General features: G+C 40.9%; 2 protein-coding genes across 2 annotated transcripts in view; one reads left to right on the top strand and one right to left on the bottom strand.

The window, feature by feature from the left end:
• The window catches only part of Prkn (parkin RBR E3 ubiquitin protein ligase), a 992,623-nt gene extending 989,157 nt beyond the window's left edge, over window positions 1-3,466 (bottom strand). Inside the window, exon 1 of the mRNA XM_042689760.1 lies at window positions 3,349-3,466. Coding sequence (XP_042545694.1) covers window positions 3,349-3,355 — 7 coding nt within the window. The 5' untranslated portion in view covers window positions 3,356-3,466. The remainder of the gene's footprint in view (window positions 1-3,348) is intronic.
• Window positions 3,467-3,745: 279 nt separating this feature from the next.
• The window catches only part of Pacrg (parkin coregulated), a 372,815-nt gene continuing 361,701 nt past the window's right edge, over window positions 3,746-14,859 (top strand). Inside the window, exon 1 of the mRNA XM_042689735.1 lies at window positions 3,746-4,060. Coding sequence (XP_042545669.1) covers window positions 3,905-4,060 — 156 coding nt within the window. The 5' untranslated portion in view covers window positions 3,746-3,904. The remainder of the gene's footprint in view (window positions 4,061-14,859) is intronic.

Genomic DNA, 14,859 nt, shown 5'->3' with positions numbered 1-14,859 from the left:
GAGGAAATCGAACCCAGGCTCTCATGCATACAAGGCAAGCGCTCTACCACTGAGCCACCTTCCAGCTCCCTGAAAACATTTTTAAAGTATAAGCTATATAATGTTTTGTGTGTACACTGGAACTGGGGTTTGAACTCAGGATCTGGTGCTCTTGCTGGCCTTTTTACACTCATGGCTGGCACTCTATCACTTGAACCATACCTCCACTTCTGACTTTTTATGGATTAATTGGAGCAAAAAGTATCTAGGACTTGTCTGCCAAAGCTGGCTTCGAACCTCCATCCTCACATCTCATCTACCTGAGTAGCTAGGATTACAGGTGTGACCTCAGCTTCCATCTTAAGACAGTGAATTTGAACTAAAAAAATCTAATAATTTTACTTCACCATTATATGTATGTACGTATGTATGTATGTATGCATACATGCATGTACTTTAAGAATATTAACATCTAAAGCTATATAGCATTTAGAACAATGTTCAATGTCACTATTACATTTTTAACATAAAGAAATATTTTTAAACTATGATTTTCCAAGAAACTAATCTTTAGGATTCTCCTTAAAAGGATTTAAATGAAGTATAAAAGTATTATCCACACTAGGAGGATGTAGCAACTAGGGAGAGCACGGCAGGAAGGGGACCAGGTAGTAGCCCTCCCATCCATAGAAGAAATAATCCCTAGATATTCTAGTCTCCAGATGATGATTGAGTAAAGACTATATATGATGTCTTTGTTTCCTGGCTCCAAGGTTTAGTTACAAAACAGCGATCAGTCTCTGTTTCTGTTGACTTGCTCTCACATTCACCTGTCTTGACACTGATCGACATACTCAGGTCCAGTTCAAATGTTTATTAAAATGTGGTCCCAGATAGTCTTTGACAAGCCATCCTGCATCTTTCCTTCTGCCACTCTAAGCTATCCCTGGATCTTGCACACAGGAGGACAAGAAATAGTTTTTGAGCTGCTAATAGTTTTTGAGCTGCTAACTGTAATACATGTCCAGGATACAACAAGAAAAAAAAATGTGTCCCTTGACGGAATTAGGCAATACAACTAGTTGAATAAGGCAATTTATTGTACATTGTCAATGTGGCTTTTATCTACTTTTATAGGCAAAACAATAGCTAAAGAAAAAGAACACTTTCTAAAAACATGCCTTTTCCATGTTATTATCAGCATGATGAAATGTAAATATCACAGTTCTTCCTTCTTGAAAGTCTATATAAATCTAAAAAGGGTCTATCATCTGAGTTATTTATATAACCATATATTATATTAATTTATAATTTATTATATTAATTTATAATTTATGTGTGGTCTTCAGTTCCTGATGTAATATAACTTTATACCAAATCTAGATTAAGATAAATTACACTAAATTGTTTGTCTTCAAAATAAGGCATAGTTTTTTCTTATAAAATATTGTGTGGATTTTGAAAATGAATCTCTTCTCTGCTTTAGTTCGTTTATGTTGATAAGTGGATCATATTATGTATATATAATGATTAGGTATTATACTATAATATTATAAATATATATATATAACTTAAGAGTCTCAATAAACTATAGTTTTCTCTTAATTTGATAACTATCAATTCACTCATGAAAGACATACCATGCTAAAAGGAAAGTTGGGTAATATCCATAAGTTTCATCATTGCTGCATCAGTTAACTGGCAGACCCCTCCCCCCATAGTGATATATAAGTAGACTGTTTTACTATTTAACTTCATTTCACAAGTTAAAGCAGATTTCAGAAGTGTCTTCAATGCATAAGACACATATCTTAAAAATCTGCCTCTGGGGCTGGGAAGGTGGCTCAGTGGTAGAAAGCTTGCCTTGCATGCATGAGGCCCTGGGTTCCATTCCTCAGCACCACATAAGCAGAAAATAAATGCCGGAAGTGGTGCTATGGCTCAAGTGGTAGAGCGCTAGCCTTGAGCTGAAGAGCTGAGGGACAGCACCCAGGCCCAGAGTTCAGGCCCCATGACCGGACCCAAAAAAAGAAATCTGCCTCTCCCTTGTCATCTGGAGAGACCACACGAGACTGCAAATGTGCTTGCTGTCAAAAATCTTGTGACACTTGTTAGAAATAATCCCCAAACAAGCTCACTTCCACACAGTATCTGCAGTAAGTCTTTGAAATAATTAAACATCCTAACATCTATGTTTCCTTAACCACATATTTTCAGTAATTTTTCAAGGGAGAAATTCTAAAATTAACTTGGCATAACAACCCTGGAAGATGACCTTTGCTCATTTTTTTATCTCACAACTAACAAACCACTTCCAAAGTTATACTTGAAGAACTGTAGCTAGATGCAAAAGGTAAAAGATGTCACCTTTGCTATTATTTACTCCTATTTATTCTTTCCATCTCAGATCTTGAGAAGAGATTTCAAGGAGAGCTACCAAGGATGGAAAAAATGTAAACCCTTGTGGCAGGACTTCTTTTGATTCTAACCAGAATAATGCTTTCCACAGTTTCTGGGAAGAGGCAGCGGGTCCCAATTTACCTTTCACCCTGAAGACTGAGGACCAAGCCGGCTTGGGGGAAACTGAAAGGCGGGGAAAGCCTGGCCCGGGAGGTGGTGGAGGGAACAGGAGAGGGGTGGAGAAAAGGGGGGGGGGAGCCTAGCCCGGGGGCAGGGCATGGGGGAGGAGGGTGAGCGGGGGGGGGGGGGGGGGGGGCAGGGGGAGGAGGGGAGGCCTAGCATGGAGTGGGGTAGCCCGGCCCAAGGACGAGGGGAGGAGCCTGGCTCGTGGTGGGGGGGCAAGAGGGGAACGGGGGTGGGGGTGGAGCCAGGCCCGGGGTGCTGGGGGTGGGGATGGGGGAGCCGAGCCGGGGGACGGGGGAGGAGCCTGGCTCGTGGGGGTGGGGGGACGGGGGAGCCCAGCCCGGGGTGCTGGGGGTGGGGACGGGGGAGCCGAGCCGGGGGACGGGGGAGGAGCCTGGCTCGTGGGGGAGGGGGGACGGGGGAGCCCAGCCCGGGGTGCTGGGGGTGGGGACGGGGGAGGAGCCTGGCTCGGGGCGCGAGCGGGGACGGCCCGTGGGGGTGCAGTGTCACGGGCCGGTTTCCCTGACGAGGGGTCCCGGGTGGGAACGAGCTCTGTGGAAACACACACTTGCGCCCCGGGGCTCCGCGGGGAGCCGGACGCGGGGCCCGCGAAGGCCGGGGGCGGCCCCGCGGCGCGGGCCGGGGCGGCGCCGACCCGGTCGCCCGGTCGCTGACTGACAGGTGGCACCCGCTGGCCCCGAGGGTCCCGCTCGACCGGAGGCGCGGCGCGGCGCCGCAGACGGCGCGGGGCGGCGCAGAGGCGGTACCGGGCGGGCACTCACGTACCTATCATGGTCACTGCAGGTGGCAGCGGCTGGGCGAGCAGGGCCTAGGCGCGCTGGCGCTCGCCCGCGCCGCCACCAGCGGTTCTCTCAGGGAGAAGTCATCCGGGCCGCCCCTCCCGCGCGCGTGCGGCCGGCGCAATGCGCATGCGCGGCCGTCCCGGCGCCTCCTGGGAGTCGTAGTTTTAACGCGCAGTTTCTCCTCAGGGCGCCGCCGACCGCCGCCCTTTCCGGCTTCTGGCCCAGGAAACGCGCGTCACGAAGGGGCGGGACTATTCCCCGGCAATGTTGACGAGTCGCCTAGCAACCGGGAGGCTTGCCTTTGGAAGCTTGTTGCAGCTCTAGTCGCGGTCCGGCCCTTTTCCCGCCCCTCCCCTCCCCTCAACTCCCCTCACCTCGGAGCTGCCAAACACCGGGACCGACCTGGGCACCGCGCGGGGCGAACTTCTACCAGCACCGCGCCTTCCTACGTTTTTCCCCCAACTCCTTCTCACATCCGAAAACCCCACTGGTCCTGACGACACTGTTTTTTGGTAACAACGAGACAGTTTTTTAGGAAGATGGTGGCAGAGAAGGAGACCCTGAGCTTAAACAAATGCCCCGACAAGATGCCGAAGAGGACCAAGCTGCTGGCCCCGCAGCCGCTCCCGGTGCACCAGCCGCACGCTCTGGTGTCTGAGGGCTTCACAGTCAAAGCCATGATGAAAAACTCAGTCGTAAGTGACCTTCCTCCGTTGAGCGCCCTCGTGTCCAACCGGGGGATCGAGCTGGAGAGGTTGGTGGGCCCCGTGTCCCGGGGCGTCTGGCCGGAAGTGGCGGCCGGACAGCCCTGGGTGGGCGGCGTGCGCGCCCAGTTTACAAGCACTGCCCCGCGGCCCGGGCTCCTTCCCAGAGCCCGCAGACCCCGGCCCAGCGGGCCTGAGCCGACACTCGGCCGGGAGCCACCCCTCACTCACTGGGTTACCGCGCTCACTCACGCTCCCGCAGCCTGGGCACCTGACGGTGCCTCGGCCTTAAGCCAAGTCAGCCAGGTACAAACCTCAAGTTTTAGCTCCAGGAATACAGCTCACGTGTCATTCCCATTGCCGGTGACAATAAAAAGTAAGATACTCTCGATACCATCGCCAGGTAACGATTCAAAGCATAGGGAAGTGGTTCCTTTCCATGCATGAGAATTTTGTGTAAACAGCCTTGACTGGTAGACCGAAGCAAAGGTGGCTACTGACTTGACACCTGTCTTGAGAATTTATGTAGTTATAAAATGTGTTTCTCAAGCAGTTTCAACTAAGTCACTGTGAGATACAGAGAGAGAGAGAGAGAAAGGCCCTAAGACACAGACTCTGAATAAATTATTATTTAAAATATAAGCAGCAAATGTTTCCATAAAAGATTTTGAAGTCTACCTGTGGTAGCTGTAATCCCACCTGCTAGAAAGATGGAAGTAAGGAGAATCATGGTTTGAGACCAATTTGGGCAAATTGAGCATGATACCCTATCTAAAAAACAAACTAAAAGCACACAAAATAACCATGAGGTATGACTCAAGGTGGTAAAATACTTGCAAGAGTTCAATATTCAGTAAAACACACAGACATTAACACGTGTGTGTGTGTGTGCACATGCACACAATTTTAGGGAGAGCCAAGTGCGTGCTAATAAAAGATAAAAGATATCTGGGTAAATTGGATTTTGTATGCAAGTAAATAGATGTAATACACGTATGTAGACTTTTGAAAATTCAATTTGGGCCTAATATGGAATTCAGAATAGCCACAGGAGTGTGAAGATGGTGGAGTTTTTTAGCTCCAGTTCTCAGTTCATTTAATAGCAAGAATGAGGTCACTGCTGTTTGTGTAAGTTGATGCTGTGAGGATACAGGCCTGGATGACCTGAAGAGTCGGGGTCTGGGAAGCCTCCAGGGGAAAGTTTTCCTGACTGTATCATAACACTTGAGGAGGACCAAGGGAAGGGTAGAGAGTGCTCAAGAGCCTTAAAAGTTTATTCTCTGCTTTTTTTTTTTTAACCAGAAATACCTGTTAAAAATTTTGTCCTGCCTCCTGCACTGCTAAATCGGTTAAGAAAGGGTTGAAAGAGTTGAAACCAACTGAGGCTGTGGTTTTCAAGCAGAAATGAAAATTATCTGGGGAAGTTAAAATTATGACTCTTTGGCCCATCCTGAGTAATTCCCATTTAAATGTTTAATTAGTGGTTATGAATATTTGAGAAAACAAAACAATGGAAAGATCTCAAAACACTGCCGTTCAGGTAGCTATTCAGTTTTACCAAAAATGTTTATTAAGTAATGTTTTGTTTTCCCACTGTGTTGTCTGTTTTGTATTATAATACCATGCATTAGTCAGAGACATTAGTGAGAAATTTTTAGCCCATGTCACAAAGTTTTAATTATTTTAGCTTGGTAATATGCTTTAGAAGTTAGTGAAGCTAATTCTTCTTGTTAATTCATACTCAGAAAGTTCACTTTATTTTACCAGGTGACCTTTCAGCAGTAGATGAAGCGGAAATAAAAATGATCATATAAATCACTTGCAAAAATGGGTATATTATAGCGGTGTCTTTTATTAATATGGTTTTTACTCTGCATTTATAAACTTTATATCTCCTTGGAACACTTCTTCCCATCATATTTTCAGATATGTTTACTCCAGAACTTAATTTCTAAAACTCAGGAATTTATTTTCACTGTGTTAATTTCTTTTATTACAAAGTTGCTTTTTCTTCAGGGTTTCTTTAATATTCTTTTCTCCCATATATTTGATTTTTTACCATTAGCCATTTTGTAAAATGGTCTTTCTTCGGTAATGCATATCTGTAATAGCAGAAACACTTGTAGGAAATGTGTTTACCTGTTTTATCCTGTTCCATTGCATATAAAACCAGCTTGTTTATTAATTATTTTACTGTGAGGTTCCTACCAGTCAGTATACAGCATGCCTGTGTATGATGCCTTGTGCAAGTAGGCCAATTTTAGGTTTTTCCTGAATGCAGAAGAATCATACACTAAATAAAAAATTAATATGTCATTATCCAGGCATTTATTTATTTACCAAAGTTACTATCATTTGGGGGGAAATTGAAAACAATTATGTTCTAGAAATAATTTATAATTTAGAATGATACTTCTAAACCAATTCACATTGAAGTCATCAACATAATATGAATTAGAGAAAGTAATTCTAGAAAAATATGATTATATAATAAATGCCAAATAAAATAATGAACACAAGTAATGAACACAAGACAGATCATCACAAACTACCTTCCTTTTGTGGTTTTTACTTAGGAGAAACTCCATAGAGTTTGAGCCACAGCGCCACTTCCAGCTTTTTCCGCTTATGTGGTGCTGAGGAATTGAACCCAGGGCCTCATGCATGCAAGGCAAGCACTCTACCCCTGAGCCACTTTCCCAGCCCTGAGAACTATATTTCTGAGTATCTATTCTAAATTAAAGCAGCTATGAATTAATAGTCTTTGAGACAAATGATAAATTCTTTACCAAATTATCTATGTCCTGTACTTTGTATTTTTCTAAAAGTCTATATGGCATGGTAAAGCTATAGCATTTTTATGAAATGGAACAAAATGACACATTGCTAAATGTTTTAGCATGAACACAGCAATTATTCAAATTTAACACTGAATTTAAAATAGTTTTGAACGTTTTATGATGTAGTAATCAGACATAGAAACAAGGATAGTTATAGATAGTAGTATAGACAAATGTAAGTAAATTTTCAACAAAGATGAATAATCTGCCTATGCTTTATTTACTGCTGAAGTTCCATAAGCAAATAGTATGTACTATTTGCCAATGATTTCACTAATTCGTAAAGATACTCACTGATTTACGTATATCAAATTATCTTCTATTTTCTTTGGGAAAAAAAGCATTTCAGAAGTGCATCAAAAAGAGCTATTACAAAATAGAGAATATGAATGTTCTGTTCTCTGACTCCTTTGATGCTTTACCAACTATCTTGACCATAAAAAATGCTCAGGAGCATGCTTGATTGTTCAACCCCAATTCATCTGGTAAAAGTAATTCACTTCATCTGCACCCATTCCATATTTCTTTCATATTCACCACTAAAGGAAAGAAGATAGCCCCAGAGCTGGTGGCTCACGCCTGCAGTCCTAGCTACTCAGGAGGCTGAGATCTGAGGATCACAATTCTAAGCCAGCCCAGGCAGGAAAGTCCATGAGACTCCAATAAACCACTAAAAAACTGGAAGTGGTACTATGGCTCAAGTGGTAGAGTGCTCGCTTGAGCTGAAGAGCACAGGGACAGTGCCCAGGCCCAGAGTTCAAGCCCCACGACCACCCCCACCCACACACACACACAAAAGATAGATGATTAAATGACTAAGAACTCAGATAAAAGGGCCTTTCTATATATTACTATTTGCTTTGTTTTTATGAGTAAGATAACTTAAAATTAACTTGGAACTAATCAGCACTTGATCCTATCATGAAGTTACAGGAATGGTGTTATTCTGTAAAATGGAATCAAAAACCCAGACCATAGTTACTGAAGTCTTCACCTGGCACCTCCTCAGGGAGCATGTGGACACATTAACATGCCTCTGATGACTTATGTAGTGTAAATGCCAGCTTTATCCAGAGCTCTTCCTGTCAAAGGCAGAATAGCTTAAGCCACAGCCCGGTGCTGGTGTCTCATGCCTGTAATCCTAGCTACTCAAGAGGCTGAGATCTGAGGATAGCAGTTCAAAGCCAGCCCAGGCAGGAAAGTCCTTGAGACTCTTAGATTAGCCACCATAAAAGTAGAAGTGGGGCTGTGGCTCAAAGTGGTAGAGTGCTAGCCTTGAGCCGAAAGAGCTCAGGACAATGCCTAGGCTGAGTTCAAGCCCCACGACAGACAAAACAAGAAAGAGAAGAATTTGAGCCACTGTAGGAGCTAATACGGCAGTGACAAGGGAGGCAATGGAATCAGTTACACATAGGCAAAAATCTACATTTCAACCAACTGAGTTTTCCATATTAAGCCAAGATTTAGCCAGAAAGATCAAACAAGGAGCAGGTACTGGGAAACTGACCTTAATCCCTTAGTTGCTTATTAAGAGAGCACAGTCTATTACGTCCTCTAAAAGTGGAGCTCACATTCTGGAAGGGGATTATTGGTTGGCTGATCCTGACAATTTTTGTTATGTTATAAGCTTAACTATCCTAGAGAATAATTAGTTTATCCTGTTAATTTTACTCCCGGCTTTCTGACAACAGGTCACTCGCCTCCGCATAAATTACATTTGCCATTAAGTAAAATGGATTGTAATTAATTTGCTGAAATTTGTGAAAGTAGTGGCTAAACAACTCAAAATGTATATCTAGTTTATGATAGAAGAATCAGCATAATGTCTGTTGTCAAATTTGAAAAAAATCTCCTTTTTCAAAGTGAAATTTATTTTAAAATGTCTTCATAAGACACATGCATAGACAGTGGGCAAAATCATAGATCCTGTTTGCTGGGGTTTCCCAGTTCTTATCTCCTGCCTCATCCTCTTCTGGGGCTCATGTTGCTTCCATTTATTTCTTTGTACTGAGGCAGGGTTTTGCTATGTAGCCCAGGCTGGCCTTGAGCTTGAGATCCCCCCTTCATCAGCCTTCTAAGTTCAGGGATTACTGATGTATACCACCTTCACACCCAGTTTTATCTATTACTTATTCTAAATATTTTAACCAATAATTTCAAGTCTGTTAATAACATACTTGCTTTCTTTTCTTTTCTTTTGTGTCATGGGGCTTCAACTCTGGGCCTGGGTGCTATCTCTGAGCTCTTCAGCTCAAAGCTAGTGCTCTACCACTTAAGCCACAGCACCATTTCCAGTTTTCTAATGGTTAATTGGAGATGAGTCTCATGGACTTTCCTGCCTGGGCTGGCTTTGAACCGTGGTCCTCAGATCTCAGCCTCCTGAGTAGCTAGGATTACAGGTGTGAGCCACCGGCGCCTAGCTAGAAAATGATGTTTTGACTGTGAAGTCAATACAGCAATCAAAACAATGAGTATATCCAGTACCCCAAGTTTCCTTATATCTCTGTGTAGTTCCTCATACTCGCTTCAATTAACCAATGATATTTCTGACACTAGATTTTCATTGTGTAGAATTCTATGTAAATCAAACTACACAAAATATACTTTTGCTATATTGTGACTTTTCAGTTATTTTGAGATCTTTCACATTGCTGCGTATATCAATACATCATTCCTTTGTAAGGATGAAAAGTATTTCATTCGTGTGGACATAGCACCATTTGTTCACTTCCTGTTGATGGACATTTGGGTTGTGTCTAGGCTTCAGAAAAACAGCTGCCATGAACAAGCATTTGCATGGACATGTGTTTTTCTGTCTAGATTAATTGTCTAAAAGTAGACTAGCTGCACCAACTGTCAAGAATTGGCAGATCAAAATCCCACAATGTCAGTCTGTCCCCTAGCTGGCACATGAAGCTATTCATGACATGACAAGCTCAGCCTCGTCATTTCTGAGCCATTCAAAATCTCACCGAGTAGGTATAAACCTTCGTGGTACATGTTTTCTTAGGCCATGGAATAAAAGAAAATTATTTCTTATTTAATAATTATAAGCTATATCATTGTGCTAGCAGCATTTTTATACTTGAAAACATGTACCATTGATTTATACAGGGTATTGATAGAGTTACCATATGAACATTATTGAAGACCATTAGATTATAGAAACAATTTCTTCATAATTTTTTCCACTAAAATATGTTTATGTTCACATTCGTTTTCTCCCTGGTATGTTAGCTGGGCATATACTGATGTTTCTTTCTCATTCAGCACTCTGGTAGTTAGTACTTTGAGCATTCTGCTTCATTTGCTGAGATGGATTTGTTACTTGCACATAAAGCTTAAATTTATGACTGCTTTCATTTATTTTCTTTCAAAGATATATTAGAATTCCTTCACATTTTATAAGGAAGAATAAATTTGTTTCAGCCTAGGGCCAACAGCTAGCTTTCATGCTGACCTAGTTGCATATTTGCTATTTAGCCAGTGAATTTTGAAAATTTGAATGATAGCACATTAAACTGGAATAATGATCCAATAAAAATTTTTATGGAAGTCAGAGAAATTATTTTCAAACATTCACACTGTCATTTTTACTCATTAAAATCATTCTAGGATCCCTTTAGTTCCTGTTTTCCTGAGACTTGAAAAAGAAATAAGCAGATTTTTTTTTCTCGATGATCAATTGATTTGCTCTTACCTCACCGTAATAAAATCTTGTTTGGGAAAGTTAGCCTAGGCATTTGTTAGGAGATGCTGGTTTTCAGATAGTAGCACAAAAGTCTTGGAAAATCTTCAATGAAGTACTTGCAGTGTTCTTTACACTGGTTTCCGCGAAGTTAATATCTTTCAGTCTCTATCAGTGTGTGAGTATGGATTTAAACAGGCAAAGCCTCAAGTGCTGCTATATCCAAGGATGGAAGAACTCCCACAGCTTCGCCAGGCTTTCATGAGGATCCTTGAGATGTGCCTGAAACGTAAGCACACACACAGCCAACATGATGTCCTAGGCGGCACATGTGAAGGACCTCAACATTTTAGCCACTAGTAAGAGTGAATTTTTATGTCCTCAGGAAAGCATATGAATGCTTAGAAGTCAATAAGTTCTATTTTTGTATTTGCCTAACGACTTTGTTGGCCTTCACCTTGGTTTACAAATGTACTGAATTCAGTTAGGAAGAGTGCTTCTCCTGAAGCGTTTGTTCTAGACAAAGGTGTTTCCCAGCCATGCACATTATTTTGTTAGGTTGCTATATGTATTCAAGAAATTTTAGATGAGCTTTTTTTTGTTTAACTTTTTAGGAAGGCTTTAAAATGAACATAACATCTAACCATATTGATATTTCTGTTTTCTGTTATAATTATTGAGAATAGTCAATGCATGGCAAGTGAATACTAAAAACCTAAGTAAAAACAATCGTATCTAATCACTATATATAAACTGGTAACTAAGTGCATTAATTCAAACAAATGGAGTTTATATAGATTATTCATGTACCATTCATTGGTCATCCACATGTTTGTTTCTAATTGTCATTTGTTTCTGCTTTAATTTAGCTCAACTGCTATAATTAAAAGCTATAATTCCAGCGGTTCTGGAATCTTTTATATCTTTGTAAGACATTTAAAAAAAAAAAGGAAAATGAGTATTCTATTAAATCTGGTTTCCTTCAGCTAAAAATCTTGTATTTTTTGTTTTTCATTTTGCTCTTAATTGTAAATATCAAATAGATGCTCTCAGATTAGTTATATAGGCTGATTTCTAATTTTCTCTAAATCTACAAAGATACTCCTCATTTTCCCTAGTCTTGGCTTAAATTGCTCTGCTTTTGTAATGGGAAATTGATTGTGTTGCTGTGGAAACTAGAAGAGGATATTGCTGATAGGAGAAATACTGTTATCATAATTGTCCACTGACCTGAATGCCTTTGTTTTGAACAAAATACTGATAGCATTTTCACACTCAAAACCCCAAATGCTTCTCTGCAGAAAACTGCTTTGTGGGCAGTATTAATCCAGTCAAATATTTGGCATCCAACGCTTTGTTTTATATCCCTGACAGGTGCTCTTCTATAGTGATGACAAAACTACATAAGGGAGGGAAGCTTTATTTTAACAGAGGTGGAAAGGTTTAGTTGGCCCAGGGCGGGGTAGACTGGACATGTTATTTCTGGACCCGTCCTGTGAGGACATTATGTAGGTAGATGCTGTGTCTGGAAGGTTCTTCACCCAGGGTAGACAGGAAGCAGAGAAAAAGAGAGATGCAGCCAGTGACAAGACATGGTCTCCAAGGACATGTCCTGTGGCCTACTTCCACCAGATAGGTCCTACTTAATTCTTCCAGAACCTCCCCCAACAGTGCCACCAGCACTTAGCACATGAGCTTGGTGGCAGGGCATCATGGGGGACGGGGCAGGGCATCTCACCTTTAAACCACAGCAATAATTTGTTTCTATATTGACCTCTTTCTTTACACAAAATAAAGCGAGTAACTCATTCGAAAAAATTGAAGCACAATATGTTGTTACTTACAATTACCTGAAATATTTCAGCCACTAGCATACAAGATAGAAAACAAGAATAAGCAATATCATACTGGAAAACAAACTTTTACATACAGTACTACAAACTGAGGAGAGGTAAAGTCTATTTTTACACATGTGTGTGCACATGTGTACACATACACACAAAATTAATAAGTGAAAGCAGGACAGAAATGGTAGTGCATGCCTGTACTTCCAGCTAAAAAATAAAGCAAAAAGGGCTGGGCCATGACTTGAGTGTGCTACAGCCTTGTCTAGCAAGTACTAGTACTGAGTTCAAGCCTCTCCCCTCCCTATTAAAACTCTACCATGAATTATATTTAAAAATATATATATATGTATGAGAGCTAAGAATGAGAAAATTGATCAGAAAAAGGCTAAAAAAAGGAAGGAAGAAGAGTTTGGCTACTGAAAGAGCAGAAGTAAAATCAGAAAAAAATGGGGATTAGTAGAGTCTTTTCACATCTGTTATACAAATGACACCAACTTTCTGCAAGCTGCTGGAGAATTTATTCCCCAATTTTCTTAAGAACAAATTCAAAAAGATTTCAGAAAGAAAAAAATAGAAAGGGGGCTGGAAAGGTGTCTCAGTGGTAGAGTGCTTGCCTTGCATGCATGAGGCCCTGGGTTCCATTCCTCAGCACCACATAAGCAAAAAGAAAAAAGCCGGAAGTGGCGCTATGGCTCAAGTGGTAGAGTGCTAGCCTTGAGCTGAAGAGCTGAGGGACAGCGCCCAGGCCCAGAGTTCAGGCCCCACGACCGGACCCCACCCCCCCAAAAAAAAAACAGAAAATAATCTATGGCTCTCACAGTTAAAAAAAAACAAACATATTCCTAAATACCCTCAAGCCTTAAGAAACCACAGAATCACAGAGATCTGTCTCCCGAAAAATGTCATAGAACTCAGCACCCCAGGAACTCTTCTCTGGTTTCTCATTTCAGAGAGTTTACCTGTGGCCCATATTAACTCTAGGTTAGCAGAGAATCAGCAATCATTGTACTTACCTTGCTTCTAATTTTTGTTTTTTACTAATTCCAAACACTAAAAGAAATCTGCTTTGTCAGAAAAAAATTAAGAATATGTGTGCCAATTCCAATAGTCCAACTAACGGATTAGCTATATAATACTTTGTTGAGATTTATATACTAGGTTTGTAACATGGCTTTGGTTCTTTATTTTGCTATGTACTCCTTTTTTGGTGGTGGTCATTGAGGCTTGTATTTACTTTTTGAATTTATAGTTAATTTTTTGGATCCACAAGTCATAATTACATACATTCATGGAGTGGAATGTAATGTTTTGATACATTAACACAATTGACATGTTAAAGTAATTAACATATATATGACCTCTGTCATTTTTTAGACTTCAGGCATTTGAAATTTTCTTTTATTTTGAAATATGCATCATTATTGACTATAGTTACTTCACTGTGTGATGAAAAAAATCTATGTCTCCTGTTGGTCTGAAACTTGATTTCTTTGATCAGCATCTAACCATTCCCTCTCTCCCCAGGACCCAGCATTCTACCTTGTGTTTCTTCGATGAGTTCAACTTTCTCAAATTCCTTGAGTAAGATCAAGAAGTATTTGCTGGTGCCTAGCTTATTTCACTTAGCATAACATGTTCATTCAAGTTGTAGGATTTCCCTTCTTTATAGGACTAAGCAGTATGCTAAAGTATGCATATTTCATATTTTCTTTATCCATTCATCCACTGCTAAATACAGATTGTTTCCTGGTCCTGGCTTCCGTGAATAATGCAGCAATGGATGTACAATAGATATTCCTCCCACAGAGTAATTTCACTTCTTGCCCATATACGTATAGAATTAGGCTACCAGGTCGTTTGGAAACTTTCTCTGTCTCTCTTTAAGGAGCCTCCAAACAATTTTCCATAAATTACCAACAAAGTATCCCTTTTGCCCTCATCTGAACATTTATCTTTGGTCTTTTTATAAAAGTCTTTCCACCAAATGTGAAGAGATGTCTCATTTTGTTTTTATTTGACAATTAGCAATGCTGAGAATTTTTAAATATACCTAATTGCTATTTGTAGGTCTTATAATTGAGAAATGGCAGCTCAAATCCTTTGTTCATTTCTATTTAACTCAGTGTGGATTTTTTTTTTGCCATCAAGTTACTTGAGTTTCTTACATATTTTAGATTTAACTATTGTCACTCAGTGGAGAAAATATTTATAAACCATTCACATGCTAAATAGTCAATAGCCCTTTCACTTGGTTGATGATTGCCTTTGCTTTGCAGAAGCTCTTTAGAAAGATGTTAATTCATTTGTCCCACTTTGCTTCTTTCGCCTGGTTCTTGGGGATATTCAAGTAACCTTTGCCTACTAATGCTTTGGAGTTCTTCCCTGTTTTCTTCATATATTTTTATCTTTTCAGGT

Source organism: Dipodomys spectabilis, unplaced genomic scaffold (assembly GCF_019054845.1).
Source record: "Dipodomys spectabilis isolate Male_0828 unplaced genomic scaffold, ASM1905484v1 ptg000126l, whole genome shotgun sequence".
NCBI classification, from domain to species: Eukaryota; Metazoa; Chordata; class Mammalia; order Rodentia; family Heteromyidae; genus Dipodomys; species Dipodomys spectabilis.
The sequence above is the reverse complement of the archived record's forward strand: the minus strand, read 5'-3'. Positions and strand labels throughout refer to the sequence as shown.